The sequence below is a fragment of the Hyla sarda genome, chromosome 2 (genome assembly GCF_029499605.1).
Source record: "Hyla sarda isolate aHylSar1 chromosome 2, aHylSar1.hap1, whole genome shotgun sequence".
Lineage (NCBI taxonomy): Eukaryota > Metazoa > Chordata > Amphibia > Anura > Hylidae > Hyla > Hyla sarda.
Window position 1 is genome coordinate 350,429,732 of NC_079190.1, and position 26,907 is coordinate 350,456,638.

At 42.7% G+C, this 26,907-nt stretch overlaps 2 protein-coding genes across 6 annotated transcripts in view; one reads left to right on the forward strand and one right to left on the reverse strand.

Annotated features, from left to right (window-relative positions):
* INKA2 (inka box actin regulator 2) overlaps positions 1-5,148 on the reverse strand; it is a 133,223-nt gene extending 128,075 nt beyond the window's left edge. Inside the window, exon 1 of the mRNA XM_056558274.1 lies at positions 5,070-5,148. The gene's annotated coding sequence lies outside the window, so the exon portion shown is untranslated. The remainder of the gene's footprint in view (positions 1-5,069) is intronic.
* DDX20 (DEAD-box helicase 20) lies at positions 227-26,907 on the forward strand. 5 transcript variants are annotated; one of them, XM_056558267.1, is made up of 12 exons: positions 227-311; positions 7,016-7,254; positions 8,144-8,238; positions 8,347-8,515; positions 9,949-10,063; positions 11,896-12,038; positions 12,118-12,256; positions 12,678-12,736; positions 13,059-13,141; positions 13,402-13,507; positions 13,780-13,881; positions 24,852-26,907. In XM_056558267.1, the coding sequence occupies exons 2-12, from the start codon at positions 7,071-7,073 to the stop codon at positions 26,003-26,005; spliced, it is 2,349 nt and encodes a 782-aa protein (XP_056414242.1). In that variant the 5' UTR covers positions 227-311; positions 7,016-7,070; the 3' UTR covers positions 26,006-26,907. The 5 variants fall into 5 exon arrangements, with proteins under 5 accessions (XP_056414242.1, XP_056414245.1, XP_056414243.1 ...); XM_056558270.1 differs by lacking the exon at positions 227-311 and adding an exon at positions 3,046-3,294; XM_056558268.1 differs by lacking the exon at positions 227-311 and adding an exon at positions 5,222-5,395.

Genomic DNA, 26,907 nt, shown 5'->3' on the forward strand with positions numbered 1-26,907 from the left:
TCCACACATAACCCCAGATATACATAGCTATCTATATCCACACATAACCCCAGGTATATATATATAGCTATCTATATCCACACATAACCCCAGGTATATATATGTATGTATATATAGCTATCTACATCCACACATAACTGCCTGCAACATTCAGTCTGTCTTCCTGTTTGTACATTGACACTTCACTAAAAGCTCCCCCACCACGTGACTGATCACATGCTCGTGACGTCACCAAAGGTCCTTTACACCTAGATCTAGTGTCTAGCACAGCATCTCTTGGTGTCTGGAAGCAGAGCTGCTATCATTGTGTGGTGAGTGGGAGGGTGCGGGGGTATCAATCAGCCTGGCATGGAGGATATGCCAAGGCCTGTACCAGCAGTGTGTACAACGCTAGTTGTGGGCAGACATCTCCCCAGCCTGCTGCAGTGTGTATGAGGCTGTGTACCTGGACACGTGTCTGTCTGGTTATACTGTCTATATGTCTGCTGTGCTTGTGTCTACATCTGTCTGCTGTATATACGTCTGTGCTGTCATATTACGTGCTTGTCTGTATAGGTCTGTATTGTCATAATGGGGAGATTTCTCAAAACCTGCCCAGTGGAAAAGATCGCTTCTTTCATTTTTAACAAGGCCTCTGCAGAATGAAAGAAGCGATCTGATTGGTTGCTATGGGCAACTTTTCCTTTGGGGTTTTGATAAATCTCCCCTAATGTGTATATTTCTGTTCTATATATGTCTGATTTATATATCTGTGCTGTCATAATGTGTATATATCTGATAGATATATCTGTGCTGTCATAATGTGTATATGTCTGATTTATATATCTGTGCTGTCATAATGTGTATATGTCTGATTTATATAGCTGTGCTGTCATAATGTGTATATGTCTGATTTATATATCTGTGCTGTCATAATGTGTATATGTCTGATTTATATAGCTGTGCTGTCATAATGTGTATATGTCTGATATATATCTGTGCTGTCTTAATGTGTATATGTCTGATAGATATATCTGTGCTGTCATAATGTGTATATGTCTGATTTATATAGCTGTGCTGTCATAATGTGTATATGTCTGATTTATATAGCTGTGCTGTCTTAATGTGTATATGTCTGATAGATATATCTGTGCTGTCATAATGTGTATATGTCTGATTTATATAGCTGTGCTGTCATAATGTGTATATGTCTGATTTATATAGCTGTGCTGTCATAATGTGTATATGTCTGATTTATATAGCTGTGCTGTCATAATGTGTATATGTCTGATTTATATAGCTGTGCTGTCATAATGTGTATATGTCTGATTTATATAGCTGTGCTGTCATAATGTGTATATGTCTGATTTATATAGCTGTGCTGTCATAATGTGTATATGTCTGATTTATATAGCTGTGCTGTCATAATGTGTATATGTCTGATTTATATAGCTGTGCTGTCATAATGTGTATATGTCTGATATATATATCTGTGCTGTCTTAATGTGTATATGTCTGATATATATCTGTGCTGTCATAATGTGTATATGTCTGATTTATATAGCTGTGCTGTCATAATGTGTATATGTCTGATTTATATAGCTGTGCTGTCATAATGTGTATATGTCTGATTTATATAGCTGTGCTGTCATAATGTGTATATGTCTGATTTATATATCTGTGCTGTCATAATGTGTATATGTCTGATATATATATATCTGTGCTGTCATAATGTATATATGTCTGATTTATATATCTGTGCTGTCATAATGTGTATATGTCTGATTTATATAGCTGTGCTGTCATAATGTGTATATGTCTGATTTATATATCTGTGCTGTCATAATGTGTATATGTCTGATTTATATAGCTGTGCTGTCATAATGTGTATATGTCTGATATATATATCTGTGCTGTCTTAATGTGTATATGTCTGATATATATCTGTGCTGTCATAATGTGTATATGTCTGATTTATATAGCTGTGCTGTCATAATGTGTATATGTCTGATTTATATAGCTGTGCTGTCATAATGTGTATATGTCTGATTTATATATCTGTTTTGTCATAATGTGTATATGTCTGATATATATATCTGTGCTGTCTTAATGTGTATATGTCTGATTTATATATCTGTGCTGTCATAATGTGTATATGTCTGATTTATATATCTGTGCTGTCATAATGTGTATATGTCTGATTTATATAGCTGTGCTGTCATAATGTGTATATGTCTGATTTATATATCTGTGCTGTCATAATGTGTATATGTCTGATTTATATATCTGTGCTGTCATAATGTGTATATGTCTGATTTATATATCTGTGCTGTCATAATGTGTATATCTGTGCTGTCATTGCATATAGATTTCTGCTGTGTGTGTGTGTGTGTGTGTGTGTGTATATATATATATATATATATATATATATATATATATATATATAATATGTTTCTGTGCTGTCAATTTGAGTGCTTGTCTGTATAGGTCTGTGCTGTATATGTTTGTTCTGTTCTAATGTATATATGTCTGTGCTCTCATTGTGTATATGTTTGTGCTGTCATATTGCATACTTGTCTATCTGGGCTGTCATATTGTCTGTATGTTTGCTGTGCATATGTCTTAGCTATGCATATGTCTGCTGTATATATGTCTATGCTGTCATAATGGGCATATGTTATATATATATATATATATATATATATATATATACGTGTGTATGTATATGTCTGTGCTATGCATATATGTCTGCTGTATATACCGTATTTTTCGCCGTATAAGACGCACTTTTTCTTCCCCAAAACTGGGGGATGGAAAGTTGGTGCGTCTTATACGGTGAATAAACACCTATCGCGGCGGTCCCTGCTGCCATCAACGGCCGGGACCCGCGGCTAATACAGGACATCACCGATCGCAGTGATGCCCTGTATTAACCCTTCAGACGCGGTGATCAAAGCTGACCGCCGCATCTGAAGGGAAAGTGACACTAACCCAGCTGCTCAGTCGGGCTGTTCGGGACCACCGCGGTGAAATCGCGGCGGTCCCGAACAGCTTACAGGACCTTACCTGCCTCCTCATTGTCTGCTCCGTCCCGGGATCCCCTGCTTGGCCGGCGCTCTCCTTCGACGTCATCACGTCGTCGCGCACGCCGCCCCATCATCCAATAGGAGCGCCATGCGTGGCGTGATGACGGCGACGGAGAGCGTGGATCCCGGGGAAGAAGACGTCCGGAGAGTCGGGGACACCACAGGGACGCGGCGACAGCGATGGAGCGACATCCAGGGCAGCGGTGACTGTCCGGAGCGGCGGGGACGCGTGAGTATTACCTCCTATACCAGTGGTCTTCAACCTGCGGACCTACAGATGTTGCAAAATTACAACTCCCAGCACTGTCCGGACATGCTGGGAGTTGTAGTTTTGCAACATCTGGAGGTCCGCAGGTTGAAGACCACTGTTGGGTTCAGAATCTTTATTTTTTTAGATTTTGCACCTATAAATTGGGTGCGTCTTATACGTCGGTGCGTCCTATAGGGCGAAAAATACGGTGCACTGCTCCAAAAAATAAAGGGAACACTTAAACACCACAATGTAACTCCAAGTCAATCACACTTCTGTGAAATCACACTGTCCACTCAGGAAGCAACACTGATTGACAATCTATTTCACATGCTGTTGTGCAAATGGAACAGACAACAGGTGAAAATTATAGGCAATTAGCAAGACACCCCCAATAAAGGAGTGGTTCTGCAGGTGGTGACCACAGACCACTTCTCAGTTCCTATGCTTCCTGGCTGATGTTTTGGTCACTTTTGAATGCTAACGATGCTTTCACTTCACCTTTGTGCAAGGAGGAGCACTGCCAGAGCCCTGCAAAATGACCTCCAGCAGGCCACAAATGTGCATGTATCCACTCAAATGGTCAAAAACAGACTCCATGAGGGTGGTATGTGCTTACAGCCCAACACTATGCAGGACATTTGGCATTTGCCCACTGGTGCCCTGTGCTCTTCACAGGTGACAGACGAGACAGAGTCTGGAGACGCCGTGGAGAATGTTGTGCTGCCTGCAACATCCTCCAGAATGACCAGTGTGGCAGTGGGTCAGTAATAATGTGGGGTGGCATTTCTTTTGGGGGGGGGGGGGGGGCCGCACAGCCCTCCATATGCTTGCCAGAGGTAGCCTGACTGCCATTAGGTACCGAGATGAGATCCTCAGACCCCTTGTGAGACCATATGCTGGTGCAGTTGGCCCTGGGTTCCTCCTAATGCAAGACAATGCTAGACCTCATGTGGCTGGAGTATGTCAGCAGTTCCTGCAAGAGGAAGGCATTGATGCCATGGACTGGCCTCGCCCGTTCCCCAGACCTGAATCCGATTGAGCACATCTGGAACATCATGTCTCGCTCCATCCACCAATGCACGTCGCCCCACAGACTGTCCAGGAGTTGGTGGATGCCACCTCATCAGGGGCATGCCCGGGCGTTGTAGGGAGGTCATACTGGCACGTGGAGGCCGCACACACTACAGAGCCTCATTATGACTTGTTTTAAGGCCATTACATCAAAGTTGGATCAGCCTGAAGTGTGGTTTTCCACTTTGATTGTGACTCCATATCCAGACCTCCATGGATTGATACATTTGATTTTCATTGATAATTTTTGTGTGATTTTGTTGTCAGCTCATTCAACTATGTAAAGACGAAAGTATTTCATACGATTAGTTCATTCATTCAGATCTAGGATGTGTTATCTTGGTGTTCCCTTTTATCTTTTTGAACAGTGTATGTGTGTACTGTCATATTGCATACTTATCTGTTTATGTCTGTGCTTTCATATTGTGTATATGTCCCATATATATGTACATGTCTGTATAGGTTTGTACTGTCATAGTGTGTATATGTATGTGTAATCACTTGCTATTATACGAACAGGGAATCTGAATCCATATTAATGGAGAAATGGTCTTATGTGCCAAATGGGTACCTTACACTGTCCATGGAAGTGTTTCTTAAAGGAAAACTGTCACATGTTTTGTCCCGCACTATCCACACCTGTGGATAGTGCGGGAGATGCTGAACAATTTGAGTCCTACCTTGCCCGGATCCGCTGCGCCGTTTGCCCGTTACAGGTCTTTTTCTGTGTATTAAAATGAGCACTTAACTGGCAAAGGCGGGGTTACTGCCTTCAACTGCCACTGTGTTGTAACCGCCACCCTGCCCGCAGCACCGCCCGGCTAATGAATATTCATACATTGCCTTACTATGTTGTCTCATATCGGCCGAGTCTCAAACTGCCTACACCCTTACTTCAGCGCTGCTCCGGACGAATGAAGCAGCGCTGAAGACCGCTTCCGGGTGTAGTGAGAAATCCCGCACATGCGCAGTAGCGTCCGGGACTCGGCCGAGATGAGACAACATAGTAAGGCAATATATGAACATTCATTAGCCGGGCGGTGCTGCAGGCAGTTTGGCGCTTACAACACAGTGGCAGTTGAAGGCAGTAACCCCGCCTTTGCCGGTTAAGTGCTAATTTTAATACACAGAAAAAGACCTGTAATGGGCAAACGGCGCAGTGGATCCGGGCAAGGTAGGACTCAAATTGTTCAGCGTCTCCCGCACTATCCACAGGTACCTGCGGATAGTGCAGGACAAAACATGTGACAGTTTTCCTTTAACTAGTGTGCCTTCATCTGTTGCAGAACTACAACTCCTAGCATGCCATTGCAGCATCTGGAGGCATACTGGTTGGGAAATACTGGTCTGTGGACTGGCAGAGATAGCAAAGTGCTGTATTTGGCTATGGTTCCATAGACAGTGAATGGAACAGTACTGGGCATGTACACCATTCACATGGACATTTGAATGGCTGGAGGTCCTGACATTGAGACCCTGAGTGGCTATAAGTGTATCACCTACCATGTGGATAGCTGATTATCATCTATTATTCCTGGTGCAGGCCCATTATATATTGTGGGAAAACATCCACATATCTGTAGGAGCAGATACAATATTTTGCCGGAGTCTCATTTGCTGGTCTTAAAGGTTATAGACATATATATTCTTTTTGCATTGTTCCTATTATTATTGTACTCAATACATTTTCAAAATGTTTAGTTTGTGTTCTACAGGTTATGTCATCTGTAAAGTCTGTCAGAGAAGCAATTCTAACATTTGATTTATGACCACCGTAAAGTTGACTTTTGATCTAGTCAATAATCAGGGTAGACCTTGTCTCAGGACAGCTGATATAGAATTGCTTTCTCAGAGTTGTCCTGTGTATAGATATAAATGGCCAAGTAATGCCTATGACATCCAGTCCGATTCTGGCTTTCGGTTATCCACTGGATAATGGAAAGAAAAATGACCTTGTATTCAGGCGCTCAGGAACAGATGAATGTGCTTTTATTAAGTACAGCAATAACGTGTTCCGGGGTAAGCACCGCTTTCTCAGATTGACACAGTGCCTAAGTAATTTGAGGAAGGGCTGCTAATCCAAAAACACGTCATTGTTGTACTTAATAAAGCACATTCATCTTTACATCTTCCGACTTAATAACTTTGGAGTTCGTGAACGTCTAAAAACATGGTCCTTTTTCTTGCATTTATCCAGTATCTACTCAGGGACATCCAATGGTTGCCTTGCTGGGACCTTTGGGCTTGCACAGAAACATATTTTAAGCCTTGTACCCTTAACAGGGTGTTATTCATACTTTCGATACGCTCAGGGTGAGCAGCGAATCTATAGAGCCTACTGAACCCCGGTTTCAGGGCTCCCCTATTTTATTAGGGTAACACGATGCACCATCCTGCAGTCTTTGTTTTTTTTATTTTTTTTATTTATGAACTTTTTTTCATTTAGACTAATTTGTCTACGGCAGTTTTGAACATTAAAGAAGCTATCTGATTGGCTGGAAAGGGTTGACCTGAAGCTTTTATGTTTCTTGCCTATTATACTTTAGCATCCATCACTCATACCACCGATACTTGCTTTGTCATGAGCTCTTTCTCACTGATAAACCTTTTATATATTCTCTTTCAGGCTACACTCTAGACATCTAAAAAAGGTTTGTTCTGTTAACAAAAAATAAAAACAAATGGCTGCCCACTCATTGGGCTCTCGACCTCGCACCGAAGATGTTTTGCAGGGCCCTGGTGACACTACTGACTTCAGCTCGCTGCTCTTGTCCCGGCCAGTTCTTGAGGGCTTGGAGGCAGCTGGCTTCACCAAACCCTCTCCAATTCAGAGCAAGGCCATACCACTTGGAAGGTGTGGATTAGGTGAGTTAAAAAAGTGACATTGCTCAAGGGGGTTTTGAGTGAAAAAATTAAGATTCATTATCTGTCCTTAGATGGTAATGTGATGGAAGAGCTTTAATATGACACTGCTTTATTTATTTATTTTTACAGATTAGAGGAAGGCAGAAAAGTGTGTATTTTTTTTTTTTTTTTTTTTTTTGACCACCACGATCGCTGTGCAGCACCCAGCGTTCGTTTAATACACTGGGTTTCGTCGTGACGCCATGCCCCCACAATGCAGGTCTATGGGAGGGGCGTGGCGTCGCCACGTTCCTCCCATAGACTTGCATTGAGGGGGCGTGATATGAAGTCACGAGGAGCGTGGCCGTGATGTCATGACGCCCGCTCCAAGCATTCAGAATAAAATGTTGCAAACTCTGGGGCAACGGAGTACCCCTTTTAAGCAAAGTACAGAGATATTCTTAATAAGAATCTGAGCATCTGTCTTTGCTCAGAAGGCCTAAGTCAACATTTTCAATTGGAAATTTAATTGCATCTTGTGAAATCTAATGGAACTACCAACAGAGGATCTGAACTGAGCTTCTGATGGTAGTGTGAATGGAGCATTAGTTAACCCTACTTAGTTGATAAAGAGGTTAGTTAAATTTACTAATTGTAAATGCTCCATTGCACCAAATAGACAGGGGAAGAAATAGTGTGTCAGTAGGGGACCTGGATGGGAGCATGAGGGGCAGAAGAAAGGCAAGATAGAGGAATAATCACACAGATGGGGAGACCAGAATGCCAGAATGTTACATCATGGTTGACCTACACGTCCTAGGTTTGAATTAATAGAGCTGAAGTCGAAAACTTTTGGACAAATAGGCCCTGCTGGAGGTGCACTTACATTTAACTTTCCCTTAATTTTTAGATTTAATTGTTCAGGCTAAGTCTGGAACTGGAAAAACTTGTGTCTTCTCCACAGTGGCATTAGACTCTTTGATTCTGGAGAATACTGCAACACAGGTATGTATGTATGTTGGTTTTGTTTATTTATTCATTCATTTATTTTATTCTCACATGTTTCTATTCAGTGTTTACCTGGGTTTTTTTTTTTTTTTTTTGTTATTTTAGATTTTGGTGTTGGCTCCAACAAGAGAAATTGCAGTTCAGATCCATTCAGTCATTATATCTATAGGGAGTCGCATGGAAGGCTTGGAGTGCCATGTTTTTATAGGAGGTACACCACTACCACAGGACAAAGTTCGGTTGAAAAAGTGTCACATAGCTGTGGGCTCACCCGGTAATCAAGTTTTCTATTTTCCTAACAAATATTTTTCGTTGACTATCTTAAAGAGAACCTGCCACCATGAAGATGCAGTCTATGTCGTGCCCGATGACTGGCGATGCGGGGCGGGGGCTCGTAACATCATGGCCACGCCCCCTCAATGCAAGTCTTTGGGAAGGGGCATGCACCCTCCTGTAGACTTGCATTGAGGGGTGTGGCCGCAACATTACGAGCCTCCATCGCTGCACCTGACACGCTAAAGGAACGCTGGGTGCAGCAGAGAGATTGCGGGGGTCCCCAGCGGCCAGTCCCCCACGATCAGACATCTTATCCCCTATCCTTTGGATAGGGGATAAGATGTCTAGGGGCAGAGTACCCCTTCAAATAGCTTATTGGTTGGGATCCCTGGGGTTGAACCCACCCAAGATCTATAGATGGCCTATCCTAAAGTAAGTCAAAGGCTTTATTATTATCACGTTAATGGCATGTTTAGCAAATACACACTGGTAGGCCTCCTAATGTATATATTCAGTGAAAGGCTGTGAACTTTGTAACTGTAAAGGCTTTATTTTTATTTTTTATTTATTTTTGCATCTTATTGTAAAAACATGGCATAACATACCACCCAATTCACCTTTTTCTTTACTGCATGCTATTGATTAGAATATTGTGGTCTACTATGCTATTCCATAGATTTTAATTTTTTTTATTCTAACAACTTTGACTGGCCCAATGGAGGCCAAAGATTGTTCTTTGGGCCTCTGTTGGGATAATGGAGCCCTGTGGATACACTTCTTGTGCACGCTGTAAGTTCATGCTGAGCATACCTCACATTCATAACGTGAATGTAGCCTAAGATGCCCCTGCTTTTCAAGTGAACACTGTTAGGCTGCCTTCACACCACTGTTGCAGGTCCCAGTACCCCAGCCGGACCCGCGACGAACTCCATTGACTTTAATGAGCCGACCGTTGACTCCGGTCAGCTCATTTCTGCCCCATATCTGGTTTTGTTTTATGGGCTTGGAATAAAAGTTATATTTTAAATAGTCTATATTTTTCTGTGATTGATAATTTAATCGATAGACTTGATATAATTTTTCTGTGATATCGGTTTTGTGACTGGACCTAAAACCGCAGTAAACTACTCGAGGGTGTGAAGGCAGCCTTAATTTTGCTAATCTGCAACTTTCCTACTGTTCTTTCAGTCATGGTCATGATTTCTCCTGAGAAGTAACACAAATTTTCACTGCTCAGTACCATTCTTTTTTAAGTACTGGCATTGGGAGCTTCAGTTTTTTGGAATCTGTTCACTGATGGCTGGAGTCCATTCCTGGCTTATGAGATGCTTTTAATTATGTGTAAAAATAAACTGTCTTATTTTTCCAGGCGGCATTTGCCAGTCTGCGCTTACATGAGAATTTCAATATTTTATCTTTTCCCTGATGCAGGCCGAATAAAGCAATTAATAGAACTTGGCTTTCTTAACACATCCAGCATTCGTCTATTTATTCTCGATGAAGCCGACAAACTGCTAGAAGAGGGAAGCTTCCAAGAGCAGATCAAGTAAGGAATTCATCACTAAATGTGGTATGGCAGGTCTGGGTGCATAGCTGGCCATAAGGGACAGAAAGGGGACAATCTGCATGACTCTGCCCACTATCCTGGAATGAACATTTATTCCCCTCTTATTTAGATATGGGAAATAAGCATGGTAATACATTCTGTTTTAAAAAGATCTGTGGCCAACCCCTAAAATTGATTTTGTATTATCATTAATGGGTGGGGTGTCCTGATCACACACCTTTTTATGGTTTCTTGATACACCCTCCCATTCCCAAGATATGAGGGTTTATAAATTGTCTGACAATTAAAGGAATCAGTCAGGTGGGCGTTAAATTAGTTATAATGATGGGAGTGAATATCAGATGATGGGTGGGATTATACAGTTAGGGGGTATGGGTATTTTACATTGAAGGGCCTGTATACCTCATACATAATCCCACCTATCACCTGATATTAACTCCCATTATTAAAATTAAGTACACTCCCATCTGAATATTACATGAATTGTCAGACAAGCAATACACCCACATATTTTGGCAATGGGAGGTTATATCAAGAAACTATAAAGTGGGTGATGAGTGCACCCTAAGCTATATAATGGTAATGCAATCTCATTTTTGGGGATTGGTCACAGGTTGTCTTTTAATAGGTTTTGCCCTGTTCCAACTTGTTTGCCTTAAAATGTTATGAGAATTAGAATTAAAATACTCTTTAACTGGTGCTGACCCTCTCCATGTTCTTAAATCCTGTTTTTTATCATTTTTTATGGCTTCTAATTCTCTTGCTTATGTTGCTCACACTGCATTCAGTTCACTGAAAAGGAAGGGTCGTTCCCTTTGGCAAACATGACACTTGCCCTCATATGGGAACTTCCTCTTTCACTCCTCATAGCTGACAACTGTCTGCTCTGTGACATATCACGAATTACAGAGCAGACTGACTGACAAGCCAGGAGCCTGCACAGAGCCCTGCTTGTCCCGCCCACACTTCCTGTATGTTATCTCGGTACTGGTGCAAGGACAAGACAGTGTTCTGAACAGTGGAGGGACCCCTAGTGGTAAGAAGTATGGAAAGTTTTTTTTCACCCAAAAATGTACACAATTTTTAACTAATGTATATTACAGATATACATATATTGTTATTTACAATATATAAAACATTTTTGCAGATGACAGTGCCCATTTAAAGGCATTTTGTTTCCCTTTCACCATTTTATGCATGTAGAAATCTTACAGAATAGCTAAGAGTTGGGAAGTTTTTCTTCTGTTTACCTCTGTCATTTCTAAATGTAACGCTTGCCTTAAAGTAGAAGTAAAAGGGGTATTAACATCTTGGATATTTATGGAAAATTGACAGGCTATGCCATGAATGTATAGTAGTGGAGGATTTCACCTCTGGAACCCTCAGCTATGTACAGCCCTAACCCCCCCCCCACCTTGGCTGCCGGGCTGTTTGTGCACCATGAGGTGGTCAGGAAGCTGAGGTGGTCAGGGAGCTGAAAACAGCCAAGCTGGCTTTCTTACACTGTTTGCATCACTTTCATAGACATTATGGGAGTTGCCTAGAGTGCAGAACAGTGTAGAACCGCAAAATTCACTGTTTCCCTAAGGGTTACAAAAACAGCATAGTGTTGTTATGCTGTTGTCAGAACTTCTGTGAACCAATATGGGAGTTAAGTAAACTGTGGCTTCCTGACCACCTACAGTAGCCACAAGCAGGCCAGAGGGGGTGTTGGTCCCAGTGTTGGGACACACATCTAACAGACATTTATGGCATATCTTGTGGATATCCCAGATGGGAAGAACGCTTTAATCCTGTTTTTTCTTTCTCAGTTGGATTTACTCATCTCTTCCTGCCAACAAGCAGATGTTAACTGTTTCAGCCACATACCCAGAAACCTTAGCTAAAGCCCTGAAAAAGTATATGAGGGAGCCAACATTTGTCAGGTTGAATGTAACTGACCCCAGCCTTCTAGGTATGTATAATCCCATAGAAAACAAAAGTATATCAGCATTGTATAGGATGTGACATTTGTCTTTTTGTCTTTTGACTAGGGTTAAAACAGTATTACAAGGTGGTGAATTCCCATCCTCTTCCACACAAAACGTTTGAAGAGAAGGTGCAACACTTACAAGAATTGTTCAGTAGAGTTCCCTTTAACCAAGCCTTAGTATTCTCAAACTTGCATAGCAGGTAACCTTAATGTTCCCTTTTAGTTTTTTTTTTCCTTTTAAAGGGGTATTCCGGCCAAAGATATCTTATCCCCTATCCCCTCGTGACGTCACACCACGCCTCCTCCACTCATGTCTATGGGGGGGGGGCGTGACGGCCGTCACGCCCCCTCCCATAGACATGAATGGAGAGAGTGTGACATCATGAGGGGGTGTGGCGTGACATCACATCTCCAGTTCCTTTTGGAAAGTGGATAAGATGTCTTTGGCCCCAATACCCCTTTTAGACCCATGTGCTGCAGGGAGTGCTTGAATATACAAGTGGTCCATGTATTGTTAACTAGTAGCCTACAGAAGTGGGCATGCCCACATTTTTTTTAAACTAGTATATGTTGTAAAGCTTCTAATTCATACCAATAAGCCTTAAAAATATTATTTTATAGGGCCCAACATCTCTCTGAAGTTCTTTCAGCTAAAGGTTTTCCAGCTGTGTGTATATCAGGTAAGTCAGAATTTACTTTCTGAACATTTTTTATTTTTTTCGTGACTTGCGTAAGACTACGGTTGTTCAATCTAAAGATATGGCTGAATTCCCATAGATTTGTATGGGACTTCTGCAAAATCTGTAGATTTAATCCATAGCCTGTAGTCTTGCTCAAGGGTTGGGCAGTGGCATGAAAATGTAAGCAAATCTCCTTCTGCCTGAGCCATCACTGGATGTACACTTTAATCCAATGGGTAAATGTACTTTATAGCTGGTTATTGTTATTACTCATTGTACCTTTTACGATTTTTACAAATCTTTTTCTATTGTCTCTCTGTAGGCAGTATGAACCAAAACCAAAGACTTGATGCTATGGCCAAACTGAAGCAGTATCATTGTCGTGTCCTAATCTCTACTGATCTTGTAAGTAGCCTTAACAGTGTTAATATTATAGAATTGACTGTTGGATTTTCTACTTCACTTATGATTGCACAAGATAGAAATCTAAAATGAATAGTTTAGGAATGGATTTATTTTTATTTTATTTTTGCATTATGGTATTTTTTTTATCCATTTTTTTTTTATATAGGACCCATTATATTATTTTTCTGTAAATTCTTGTACAGCTTGCCTTATAATATGTCCGTAAAATAATCATTAAATATTTTTCCTTTACATTTTAGACATCACGTGGTATTGATGCTGAGAAAGTTAATTTGGTTATAAATCTGGATGTACCACATGACTGGGAAACATACATGCATCGTATTGGAAGAGCTGGACGTTTTGGTAATCTTCTTCTTTTTTTTTTTTTTGTGGGGGGGTCTTGGCACCAAGTCCCACATTGATCGAAACGTATGACTTGTCCAAAGATCTTAAAAATAATCAACTTCCCATTATTCCAATACGAAAGTATTCACACGTAAAACAACTTAAAGGAAACCTAGAATTTTTAAGTGCTGTTTTGTGTGTTGCTACTTTTCTTTCATTTGATTGTTTTCACTTTTGATGAATAGTATGCAAGCTAATCTAATGACAAAACTACATCAATGCTTTCACAGGTACCTATGGACTTTCTGTCTCTTACTGCTGTCGAGGAGAAGAAGAGAATTTGATGATGTCTATAGCTCAGAAGTGCAACCTTCGACTACTACCACTACCTGGTAAAAGTGATTGTAGGGCTGATTTTCAGTTTAATATGTCCTAAACCTTCTGCTCCTGCTAAGAATGCTAGATTGTTTCTGAAGCTTAAAGGGGTATTCCGGGCAAAAACATCTTATCCCCTATCCAAAAGGACGGCCGTCATTCCCCCTCCCATGGACATGAATGGAGGGGGCATGGCGTGATGTAGCATCTCCAGTCCCAGAAACCCGGATGTCTCCGAAACTGGAGAGGCAGCCCCGCATAGAATGTGGGGGGTCCCAGTGGTGCGTTCACTCTATGCACCAAAGTTCGCTTCATGCACCGGATGTCTGGGGTGCCGCAGCCAAGATTGCGGGGGTCCCCAGCGGCAGGACCCCCGCGATCGGACATCTTATCCCCTATCCAAAGGATAAGATGTTTTTGCCCGGAATACCCCTTTAATGCTTCATACAATAGTTGCAAATGATGACATTATTGTACAGGTGCCATTATCACTTCAACTATAAACATGAAACCTACTTTAACTTACAATAAAACATATAAAAGTAAGTTAGGTGGGGGGGTAGAGGAAGTCCTCAAAAAAGAAAGACCATATATTTTACTTCATTGGGCACTTCAGAAACAACCAGGTATTCTGTCTGTTGTTTCTGTCTCCCAATTACTGAATAGGAGTATGGGGCATGAAAATTAAGCAGATCATGATTATTACAGCTTTGTTCCTATCGTATATGCTTTATTGACATCCACACACTTCCTTAACCTCTTGGGGATGCAGGGCGTACATGTACGCCCTGCATCCCCGATCCTTAACCCCTTGGGGACGGAGCCATTATAACCCTAAGGACGGGAGCATTTTTTGCAAATCTGACCACGATCACTTTATGTTTTAATAACTCTGCTTTTACTTGATTCCGAGATTTAGTTTTTTTGTGACATATTCTACTTTATGATAGTGGTAAATTTTACGTTGATACTAGCATTTTTCTAACTTTGAAGCTCTCTGCTTGTAAGGAAAAGGGACATGTCAAATACATTACATATTTATTCACATATACAATATGTCTACTTTATGTTTGCATCATAAAGTTGACATGTTTTAACTTTTTGAAGACATCAGAGGGCTTCAAAGTACAGCAGCAATTTTCAAATTTTTCCCGAAAATTTTAAAATCTGAATTTTTCAGGGACCAGTTAAGTTTAGAAGTGAATTTGAGGGTCTTTATTTTGGAAATCCCCTATAACGGACCCCATTATGAAAACTGCACCCCTCAAAGTATTTACAATGACATTCAAAAAGTTTCTTAACCCTTTAGGTGCTTTACAGGAATAGCAGCAAAATGGAGAAAAATAAAAATCTCAGTTTTTTACACTAAAATGTTATTGTATCCCCTTTTTTTTCATTTTTACAAGGGGTAAAAAGGCCCCCCAAAACTTGTAATTAATTTTCTCTCGAGTAAGGAAGTACCTCATATGTGGATGTAAAGTGCTCTGTGGGTGCACTAGAGGGCTCAGAAGGGAAGGAGCGACAATGGGATTTTGGAGAGCAAATTTTGCTGAAATGGTTTTTGGGGGGCATGTCCCATTTAGGAAGCTCCTAGGGTGCCAGAACAGTAAAAAAAAAAAACATATGGCATACAATTTTGGAAACTACACCCCTCAAGGAACGTAACAAGTGGTACAGTGAGCCTTAACACCCCACAGATGATTGACAAACTTTTGTTAAAGGGGGACATGAAAATGAAAAATTGGATTTTTAACACTGAAATGCTGGTGTTACTCCAAACTTTTCATTTTCACAAGGAGTAATAGGAGAAAATGCCCCACAAAATTTGTAACCCCATTTCTCTCGAGTAAGGTAATACCTCATATGTGTATGTGTAGTTCGCCCGCAGAGCAATTTACATCCACATATGGGGTATTCCCTTACTCAGAATAAAATGGGGTTACAAATGGGGTTACAACTTTAACGAAAATGTATGAAAGACCTATGGGGTGTTAAGGCTCACTATACATTCCGTGAGGGGTGTAGTTTCCAAAATGGGGTCACGTGGGTGTTTTTTGTTTTGTTTTTTGTGTTGTTTTTTTTACATTAATGTCAGAACCGCTGTAACGATCAGCCACCCCTGTGCAAATTACCAATTTAGGCCTCAAATATACATGGCGCTCTCTTACTCCTGAGCCATGTAGTTTGTCCGCAGAGCATTTTACATCTACATATGGGGTATTTCCGTACTCTGAGGAAATTGCGTTAGAAATTTTGGGGGTCTTTTTCTCCTTTCATCTTTTTGTGAAAATGATAAGTATGGGGCAACACCAGCATGTTAGTATAAAAAAAATTAAAATAACATTTTTACACTATTTTAATTTTTTTTTACACTAACATGCTGGTGTAACCCCCAACTTTACCTTTTCATAAGGGGTAAAAGGAGAAAAATACCCCCAAAATTTGTAACGCAACTTCTCCTGAGTACGGAAATATCCCATATGTGGCCCTAAATTGTTGCTTTGACATAGGATAGGGCTCTGAAGTGCGAGAGCACCACGCGCATTTGAGGCCTAAATGAGGAATTTGCAATAGGGGCGGACCCAGATACAAGGATGGTGCTTGTCAGCAGTGTTTCCCAAACAGGGTGCCTCCAGCTGTTGCAAGACTCTCAGCCTGCCAGGATAGTCTATGGCTGTCCGGCAATACTGGGAGTTGTTGTTTTGCAACAGCTGGAGGCTCTGTTTAGGAAACGCTGCCGTATGAGAGATTTTTCATTTTTATTGGGGAGGGGGGGGGGGGGCGAGACAGTGTAAGGGGCTATATATGTAGTGTTTCACTTTTTATTATTTGTTAGTGTAGTGTTTTTAGGGTACATTCACATGGGAGGGGGTTCGCAGTGAATTTTCCGCTGGGAGTTTGAGCTGCAGCGGAAAATTTGCCGCAGCTCAAACTTGAATAAGGAAACCCACTGTAAACCTGCCCGTGTGAATGTACCCTGTACATTCACATGGGGGGGAGGGCACCCCAAACCTTCAGCTGTGGCAAAACTACAACTCCCAGAATGCACTGACAGACCGTACATGCTGGGAGTTGTAGGTTTGTAAATGCTGTAGGCACACTGGTGGGGAACCACTGAGTTAGGAAACAGACTCTCTAGCTCAGTGTTTCACAACCAGTGTGCCTACAGCTGTTGCAAAACTACAATTCCCAGCATGTCCAGACAGTCAGGGATGCCGGGCGTGTAGTTCTGCAATATCTGGCCCTTCAGATGTTGCAGAACTACAACTCCCAGCATGCCTGGACAGTCTGGGCTTGCTAGGAGTTGTAGTTATGCAACAACTGCGGAAGAACAGTTTGGAGACCGCTAAGTAGTGGTCTCCAAACTGTAGCCCTCCAGATGTTTCAAAACTACAGCTCCAAGCATGCCCAGACTGTCCAGGCATGCTGGGAGTTGTAGTTCTGCAACAAATGAAGGGACAGATATTGCAGAACTACACGCCTAGCATCCCAGACAGTCAGTGCATGCTGAAAGTTGTAGTTTTGCCACATCTGGAGGACCACAGTTTAGAGACCACTGTACAGTGGTCTTCAAACTGTGGCCCTCCAGATGTTGCAAAACTACAACTCCCAGCATGCCCAGACAGCCTTTGGCTGTCTGGGCATGCTGGGAGTTGTAGTTTTGCAACTTTTAGAAGGCCACAGTGAAGATCACTGATCTTCAGTGCAGCCTCCTCCACCGCCGCACTCCTCCTGCTGCCGCTGATGCTCCGTTTGTTGGGGAGGGCTCCGTTTTATTGGGGAGGGGGGCTGTGTAGGGGTATGTGTAATATGTAGTGTTTTTTACTTTTTTATTTTTTGGTAGTGTAGTGTTTTTAGGGTACAGTCGCACGGGCGGGGGTTCACAGTAGTTTCTCGCTGGCAGTTTGAACTGCGGCAGAAAATTTGCCGCAGCTCAAACTTGCAGCCGGATACTTACTGTAAACCTCCGCCCATGTGAGTGTACCCTGTACGTTCACATTGGGGAGGGGGGAACATCCAGCTATTGCAAAACTACAACTGGGAGTTGTAGTTTTGCAACAGCTGGAGGCACACTGGTTGTGAAACACAGAGTTTGGTAACAAACTCAGTGTTTTGCAACCAGTGTGCCTTCAGCTGTTGCAAAAGCTACAACCCCCAGCATGTACGGACAGTGGAAGGGCATGCTGGGTCTTGTAGTTATGCAACAGCTGGAGGCATACTACTTTGGCTGGGGATGCTGGGGATTGTTGTTATGCAACAACTAGAGACACACTGGTTTGCTACTTAACTCAGTGTGCCTTCAGCTGTTGCAAAACTACAACTCTCAGCAGTCACCGACAGCCAACAGGCATGCTGGGAGTTGTAGTTATGCAACCAGCAGATGCACCACTACAACTCCCAGCATGCACTTTAGCTGATTGTGCAAGCTGGGAGTTGTAGTTATACAACAGCTGAAGGTACACTTTTCCATAGAAAAAATGTGCCTCCAGCTGTTGCAAAACTATAAGTCCCAGCATGCCCATAAGGGAATGCTGGGAGTTGTGGTGGTCTGCCTCCTGCTGTTGCATAACTACAGCTCCCAGCATGCCCTTTTTTTTTCTGTCACTCACCTCCAGCTGCTGCTCCATCGCAGGTCAGTCCCTCGCCGCCGCTCCTGGGGCCCCGATCCCAACATTAACGCCGGGGATCGGGGTCCCCAACACCCGGGGTGCACGTCCCGCACCCGCTCACGTCCTCCGGAAGAGGGGCGGAGTGGGTTGTGGGAGTGACACCCGCAGCAGGTGCCCTGATTGGTCGGCCGGGAAACCGGCCGAAGAATCAGGGCGATCGTGAGGTGGCACCAGTGCCACCTCACCCCTGCTGGCTATGGCTGTTCGGGGCCGTCTCTGATGGCCCCGATCAGCCAGTAATTCTGGGTCACCGGGTCACTGGAGACCCGATTGACCCGGGAATCGCCGCAGACCGCTGGACTGAATTGTCCCGCGATCTACGGCCATTGCCGACAATGGGGGGCATAATGACCCCCCTGGGCAATATACCGCGATGCCTGCTGAACGATTTCAGCAGGCATCGGGCACCGGCTCCCCTCCGGCTAGCGGCGGGGGGCCGGGAAGGGACAGGCCACATATGGGGTATTTCCGTACTCGGGAGCAATTGCGTTACAAATTTTGGGGGGCTTTTTTTCCTTTTACCCCTTATGAAAAGGAAAAGTTGGGGTCTACACCAGCCTATTAGTGTAACAAAAATAAAAAAAATTACACTAACATGCTGGTGTTGCCCCATACTTTTCATTTTCACAAGGGAAAATAGGAAAAAAGCGCCCCCCCCCCCCAAAATGTGTAACGCTAAGAACATACCCCATGTGTGGATGTAAAATATTCTGATTCTGAGGGTGCACTACAATGTGCAGAGGAGAAGGAGCGCCATTGGGCTTTTGGAGAGAAAATTTGTCCGGAACTGAAGGCCATGTGTGTTTACAAAGCCCCCATGGTGCCAGAACAATGGACCCCCCCCACTTGTGACCCCCTCACCTTGGAAACCACACCCCTCACATAATGTAATAAGGGGAACAGTGGGTATTTCCATACTCGGAAGAAATGGTGTTACAAATTTTGGGAGGCTTTTTCTCTTATTACCCCTTGTGAAAATGAAATATTTGGGGTAACACCAGCATTTTAGTAAAATAAAGAACTCAAATTCTTCATTTTCACATCCAACTTTAGCGAAAATTCGTCAAACACCTGTGGGGTGTTAAGGCTCACTATACCCCCTGCTACGTTCATTGAGTGGTGTAGTTTCCAAAATAGTGTGCCATGTGTTATTTTTTTTATTTTATTTTTTGCTGTTCTAACACTATAGGGGCTTCATAAATGCAAGATACCCCCCCCCCCCCAAAAAAAAATAAATAAATAAATAAACAATTTCAGCAAAATTTGCATTCCAAAAGCCAAATGTGAATCCTTCTCTTCTATTCTGAGCATTGTAGTGTGCCTGCAGTGCACTTGACGTCCACACATGGGGTATTTCCATACTCATAAAAAATGGGGTTACAAATTTTGTGAGGAGCATTTTCTCCTATTACCCCTTGTAAAAATTTTAAATATGGGAGAAAAAACTGCATTTTAGTGGAAATTATTTTAGAAAACTTAAAAACAAAAAGTTGTCAAACACCTGTGGGGTGTTAAGGCTCACTCGACCCCCTTGTTACGTTCCTTGAGGGGTGTAGTTTCCCAAATAGTATGCCATGTGTGTTTTTTTTTGCTTTTCTGGCACCATAGGGGCTTCCTAATGTGACATGCCCCCCAAAAACCATTTCAGAAAAACTCACTCTCCAAAATCCCATTGTCGCTCCTTCCCTTCTGAGACCTCTGGTGCACTCGCATAGCACTTTACATAGACATATGAGGTATTTCCTTACTCAAGAGAAATTGGGTTACAAATTTTTTTGGGGGGCGGGGGGGGATTTCTCTCCTTTTATCCCTTGTAAAAAAAAAAAAAAAAAAAAAAAAATGGCTCTACAAGAACATGCGAGTGTAAAAAATGAAGATTTTGAATTTTCTCCTTCACTTTGCTGCTATTCCTGTGAAACACTGAATGGCATTTTGTATACTTTGAGGGGTGCAGTTTTTCTAATGGGGTCTTCAAAAAGTAAAAACATGTTGCCTTTATGATGTAAACCTAAAGTAGACATATTGTATATGTGAATCAATATATCATTTATTTGGGATGTCTATTTTCCTTATAAGCAGAGAGTTTCAAAGTAAAAAAAATGCAAAATTTTCTAACTTTTCATCAAATTTTGGAAGTATCACTGAAAATTTACCACTAACATAAAGTAGAATATGTCATGAAAAAATAATCTCGAAATCAGAAAAAAAGCATCCCAGAGTTATTAACCCCTTAAGGACCAAGGGCGTACAGGTACGCCTTTGCTTCCTGGTACTTAAGGACCAAGGGCGTACCTGTACGCCCGTGGGAATTTCGGTCCCCACCGCGTGCAGGGCAGGGACCGGGCCGGGGTGACTGCTGATATCTATCAGCAGGCACCCCGCGCAAATGCCCAGAGGGGTCATTAGACCCCCCCCCCATGTCGGCGATCGGCGCAAATCGCAAGTGAATTCACACTTGCGATTTGCGCCGATTCCGGGTCATTCCGGGTCTATGGTGACCCGGTGACCCGTAAAATAAAGTGGATCGTGGATGTCCTAGACACCCACGATCCCCCTGTAGCGATAGGAGTGAGGTGGCAGAGGTGCCACCCCTCCTATCTCTGCTATTGGTGGTCTAGACGTGACCACCAATAGCAGATCGGGGGCGGAGGGGTTTACTTTCGGTTTCCCCGTTCTGACCACCCACAATAGGCAGGGCAGGACGGGGAAACCGACCGGGACCGGCGCCGAAGATCCACTTACCCATCGGCGACGGCAGCGGGCGACGATCAGCGGCGGCAACGGGCGACGATCGGCGGAAGAAGAGGACGTCGACGCAGCTTCCTGGATCCGACTGAAGCCGGTGAGTTACTTAGCAACATCTGGAGGGCTACAGTCTGAGACCACTATAGTGGTCTCTAAACTGTAATCCTCCAGATGTTACAAAACTACAACTCCCAGCATGCCCAGAGAGCTGTTTAGGCTTGCTGGGAGTTGCAGTTTTGCAACAGCTGGAGGTCTACAGTTTGAGACCACTGCAAAGTGATCTCTATACTGTGCACCTCCAGATCTTGCAAAACTACAACTCCTAGCATGCCCACACAGCAGTTTGCTGTCTGGGCATGCAGGGAGTTGTAGTTTTGCAACATCTGGAGGTCCACAGTTTGGAGACCACTGTGCAGTGGTCTCTAAACTATAGCTCTCCAGATGTTGCAAAACTGCAACTCCCAGCAAACCTAAACAGCAAACAGCTGTCTCTGCATGCTGGGAGTTGTAGTTGCGATCCCTCCAGCTGCTGCATAGCTACATCTCCCAGCATGCCTTTCGGCAATCAGTACATGCTGGGAGTTGAAGTTTTGCAACAGCTGGAGGCACACTGGTTGGAAAATACTGAGTTAGGTAACAGAACCTAACTGAAGGTTTTCCAACCAGTGTGCCACCAGCTGTTGCAAAAGTACAACTCCCAGCATGCACAGTCTGTCATTACATGCTGGGAGTTGTAGTTTTGAAACAGCTGGAGGTTTGCCCACCCATGTGAACGTACAGGGTACGTTCACACTGGCGGGTTTACAGTAAGTTTTCTGCTTCAAGTTTGAGCTGCGGCAAATTTTTTGCCGCAGCGCAAACTCCTAGTGGTAAATTCACTTTAAACCTCCGCCAGTGTGAACGTATCCTAAAAACACTACACTACCACATAATAAAGAGTAAAACACTACATATACACCCCCTTACACTGTCCCCCCAATAAAAATAAAAAACTTATTGTACGGCAGTGTTTCCAAAACAGAGCCTCCAGCTGTTGCAAAACAATAACTCACAGCATTTCCAGACAGCCACTGACTGTCCAGGCATGCTGGGAGTTTAGCAACAACTGGAGGCACCCTGTTTGGGAATCACTGGTGTAGAATACCCCTATGTCCACCCCTATGCAATCCCTAATTTAGTCCTTAAATGCGCATGGCACTCTCTCACTTCAGAGCCCTGTCGTATTTCAAGGAAACAGTTTAGTGCCACATATGGGGTATCTCCGTACTCGGGAGAAATTGCACTACTAATTTTGGGGGCTTTTTTTCCTTTTACCCCTTATGAAAAAGAAAAGTTGGGGTCTACACCAGCCTGTTAGTGTAAAAAAAATATTTTTTTACACTAACATGCTGGTGTTGTCCTTTACTTTTTATTTTCACGGGAGGTAAAAGGAAAAAAAGACCCCCAAAATTTGTAACGCAATTTCTCCTTAGTACGGAAATACCCCATATGTGGGCGTAAAATGCTCTGCGGAAGCACAACAAGGCTCAGGAGTGAGAGCGCACCATGTACATTTGAGGCCTAAACTGGTGATTTGCACAGGGGTGGCTGATTTTACAGCGGTTCTGACATAAACCCCCAAAAAATAAATACCCACGTGACCCCATTTTGGAAACGACACCCCTCACAGAACGTAACAAGTGGTATAGTGAGCCTGAACACCCCACATGTGTTTGACAAATTTTCATTAAAGTTGGATGGGAAAATGAAAACATTTTTCCACTAAAATGCTGGTGTCACCCTAAATTTTTCATTTTCACAAGGGAAAATAAAAAAAAAAGCCCCCCAAAATTTGTAACCCAATTTCTTCTGAGTAAGAACATACCCCATATGTGGATGTAAAGTGCTCTATGGGTGCACTACAATGCTCAGAAGAGAAGGAGCGCCATTGGGATTTTGAAGAGAAAATTTGTCCGGAATTGAAGGTCACCTGTGTTTACAAAGCCCCCATGGTACCAGAACAATGGACACCCCCCCATATGTGACCCCATTTTGGAAACTACACCCCTCATGTAATGTAATAAGGGGTACAGTGAGCATTTACGCCCCACAGGTGTCTGACAGATTTTTGGAACAGTGATCCGTGAAAATGAAAAATTTAATTTTCCATTTGCACAGCCCACTGTTCCAAAGATCTGTCAAACGCCAGTGGGGTGTAAATGCTCACTGCACCCCTTATTAAATTCTGTGAGGGGTGTAGTTTCCAAAATAGGGTCACATGTGGGGGGGGGGGGGTCCACTGTTCTGGCACCACAGGGGGCTTTGTAAATGCACATGGCCCCTGACTACCATTCCAAATGAATTCTCTTTCCAAAAGCTCAATGGGGGGTATTTTCTGCTATTAACCCTTCCAAAAATGTGAAATTTGGGGGGAAACACATTTTAGTGCAAAAGTTGTGAAACCCCTGTGGGGTATTAAGGCTCACTTTATTCCTTGTTACGTTCCTCAAGGGGTCTAGTTTCCAAAATGGTATGCCTTGTGTTGTTTTTTTTTTTTTTTTGCTGTTCTGGCACCATAGGGGCTTCCTAAATGCGACATGCCCCCGAGCAAAATTTGCTCTCAAAAAGCCAAATATCCCTCCTTCTCTTCTGAGCATTGTAGTTCGCCCGTAGTGCACTTCAGGCCAACTTATGGGGTACCTCCATACTCAGAGTATGGGGTTACAAATTTTGGGGGGTATTTTCTGCTATTAACCCTTGCAAAAATGTGAAATTTGGGGGGAAACACACATTTTAGTGAAAAATTTTTTTTTTACATATGCAAAAGTCATGAAACACCTGTGGGGTATTAAGGCTCACTTTATTCCTTGTTACGTTCCCCAAGGGGTCTAGTTTCCAAAGTGGTATGCCATGTGTTTTTTTTTTTTTTTTTTTTTTGCTGTTCTGGCACCATAGGGGCTTCCTAAATGCAACATGCCCCCCAAAAACCATTTCTGAAAAACGTACTCTCCAGAATCCCTTTGTCGTTCCTTCGCTTCTGAGCCCTCTACTGCGCCCGCCGAACAATTTACATAGACATATGAGGTATGTCCTTACTCGAGATAAATTGGGCTACAAATATAAGTATACATTTTTTTGAATATCCATTTTCCTTACAAGCAGAAAGCTTCAAAGTTAGAAAAATGCTAAATTTTCACATTTTTCATCAAATTTGGGGATTTTTCACCAAGAAAGGATGCAAGTTACCACAAAATTTTACCACTAAGTTAAAGTAGAATATGTCACGAAAAAACAATCTCGGAATCAGAATGATAACTAAAAGCATCCCAGAGTTATTAATGTTTAAAGTGACAGTGGTCAGATGTGCAAAAAACGCTCTGGTCCTAAGGTGTAAAATGGCCTGGTCCTTAAGGGGTTAATGCTTAAAGTGACAGTGGTCAGAATTGCAAAAAAAAGGGCTCAGTCCTTAAGGGGGAAATTGGGCTGAGTCCCTAAGGGGTTAAGTACTTTTTTTTTCTATTTTTTAGCTATTTCAAAAAATGTCAATATGTAAATTTACCATCTTTTAATTGAAATGTAACCTCTGCATACAGAGCCAATTCCAGACGGGCTAATGGAGGAAGCTTGTGACTGGAATGTTGAGGTCATGTCGATGAAGAACTCTGCTCAAGCTGTGATGTCCGAACTGAAAACAGATGATTCTGGCAAAACACAAACTGTAGGCTTGAATTCCTTACCAGAACTGGATAAAAGCAAGAAAAATACTAAAACTACTCAACCTAAGCAAAAGAAAGTTCCCAGAAAGAAGTCTACAGAAAAAGAAAATCCACAGGATTGGATGCATGTAGAAACATCTAACTTGCCCAACAAAGCAGCTGATACCATTAAACTTAAGAAGACAGTACAAAGTGTGGAGAGCGACGGCAACATCCAACAGGGACTAGATAATTCCCTTCCTAAAATCCCAAGTTTATCTTCTTTTAAACGTCCTGTGGTTTGCACATCATCTTTTGCTGAGCTTGTTGAAGATTATGAACAGTTTATTAAGGAAGGCTTAGAGAAACATGTAGAAATCATCCGAGTATACTCAGACACAGGGAGTCACGCAGAGAGGCTTGCTTCTGAAAACCTGGACAAACAGAACAGCTCTGTTGACATGCCTTCTGATGCTGGAGACACTTCGGAACCATGTAACCGGAGTTTGAATTCTAGTGATGAAAGATATAGCTCATCCAGCTCCTTATCAGAGAGTGATGACAATAGTGAGGAGTCCAGGCACTCACCGGAGGAGCTGAAGACCAAGAAGCAGTCAAGCTCTTATCCCGATCTCTCGACCAAAAGGACAGATGATGCCGATGTTGGCCAGTTGAATGTGGAAGACTTTCCAGCATCTTCTGATGTGCAGCAGGCAAGCTTGGTCAAGGCAAACTGTTATGTTGGAAAAGACGTGATCATCAGTAATTCCAAAAAGCTTAGGAAACGGGGGAAAAAAGTAACCCAACTGTCCAGAAGAGAACTATGTCAGGAAACTCAGGATGACATGTATCAGCTGGACTATGCGAACGCCAGTGCGTTTCCTTATGGTACCATGAGCTATAATGATTACTGGCGATCATATTATCAGGCCTGGCAGAACTACCACTCCGCTGTCTCCAGCTCTTACTACAGAAATGTTTACAAGTGCTCCAACTGGATGTCCGCGTACCACATGCACTCCGTTTACCTCCACGAGATGCTGAAGCCTTGATGCCTCATTTCAATCACAGGAAACCTTCTCTCTAAAGTTTATTATTAATCATTCGCTAAAACTCTTTACCAGTCGTTTAGTTTTGTTTTGCATTCTACCAAAGCAAGTCATGTTGCTACTGGTGTATTTCTTTAAGACACAATGTCCTGTGCATGATCTGAAAAGTTACTTGCTTATAGCAGAATCTAATATTATTATTCTTACTATTCTATAGCTGATAAAAACATTCACGTTCTGTTATGTACTAAAGAAGAACTGCCAGTTCTATAAAGAGTGCCTTTTTCAAACACTAAAGTAGCACTAAACCTAAAAGGTTATAAATATTATAGAGGACTGTGTTGCCCTTTTGACATTTCTGTTATTTCCCAGGAAGTGTATGAACAAATTGACAACTGAATGTTACCTTTCCCCTTCTACGTTCACACGCGCAGATTTACAGCGTATTTTACGCTGCATATCCGCTGGTGAAGGCCCGCTCTATGCTGGCTTTACATGTGCCTGCTCGTAGCGGCAATACGCCGCTACCAGCAGACACACTGCGATGTGGGAGTCGCAGTGTACTCTCACATCGCAAGAGCTCTCTGCCTCGCTCAGAGCAGGGAGAGCGGCCACGATGTGCGAGTACGCTGCACACATCGCTGCACTGTGTCTGCTCGTAGCGGCGTATTGCCACTACCAGCAGGCACATATAAAGCCAGCATATAGCGGGGCCTTCCCCAACGGATCCGCAGCTAAATACGTTACGAAAATCCGCATGTTTGCACGTACCCTTAAAGAGGTGGTCCTGCTCATGAAACCTTTTTCAAAGTAATGCTTGTCTGCTTGATTCAACCACCATACACATAAGATAGTCATCTGACATTAAAGGAGTTATCCAGGAAAAAACTTCGATATATATATAT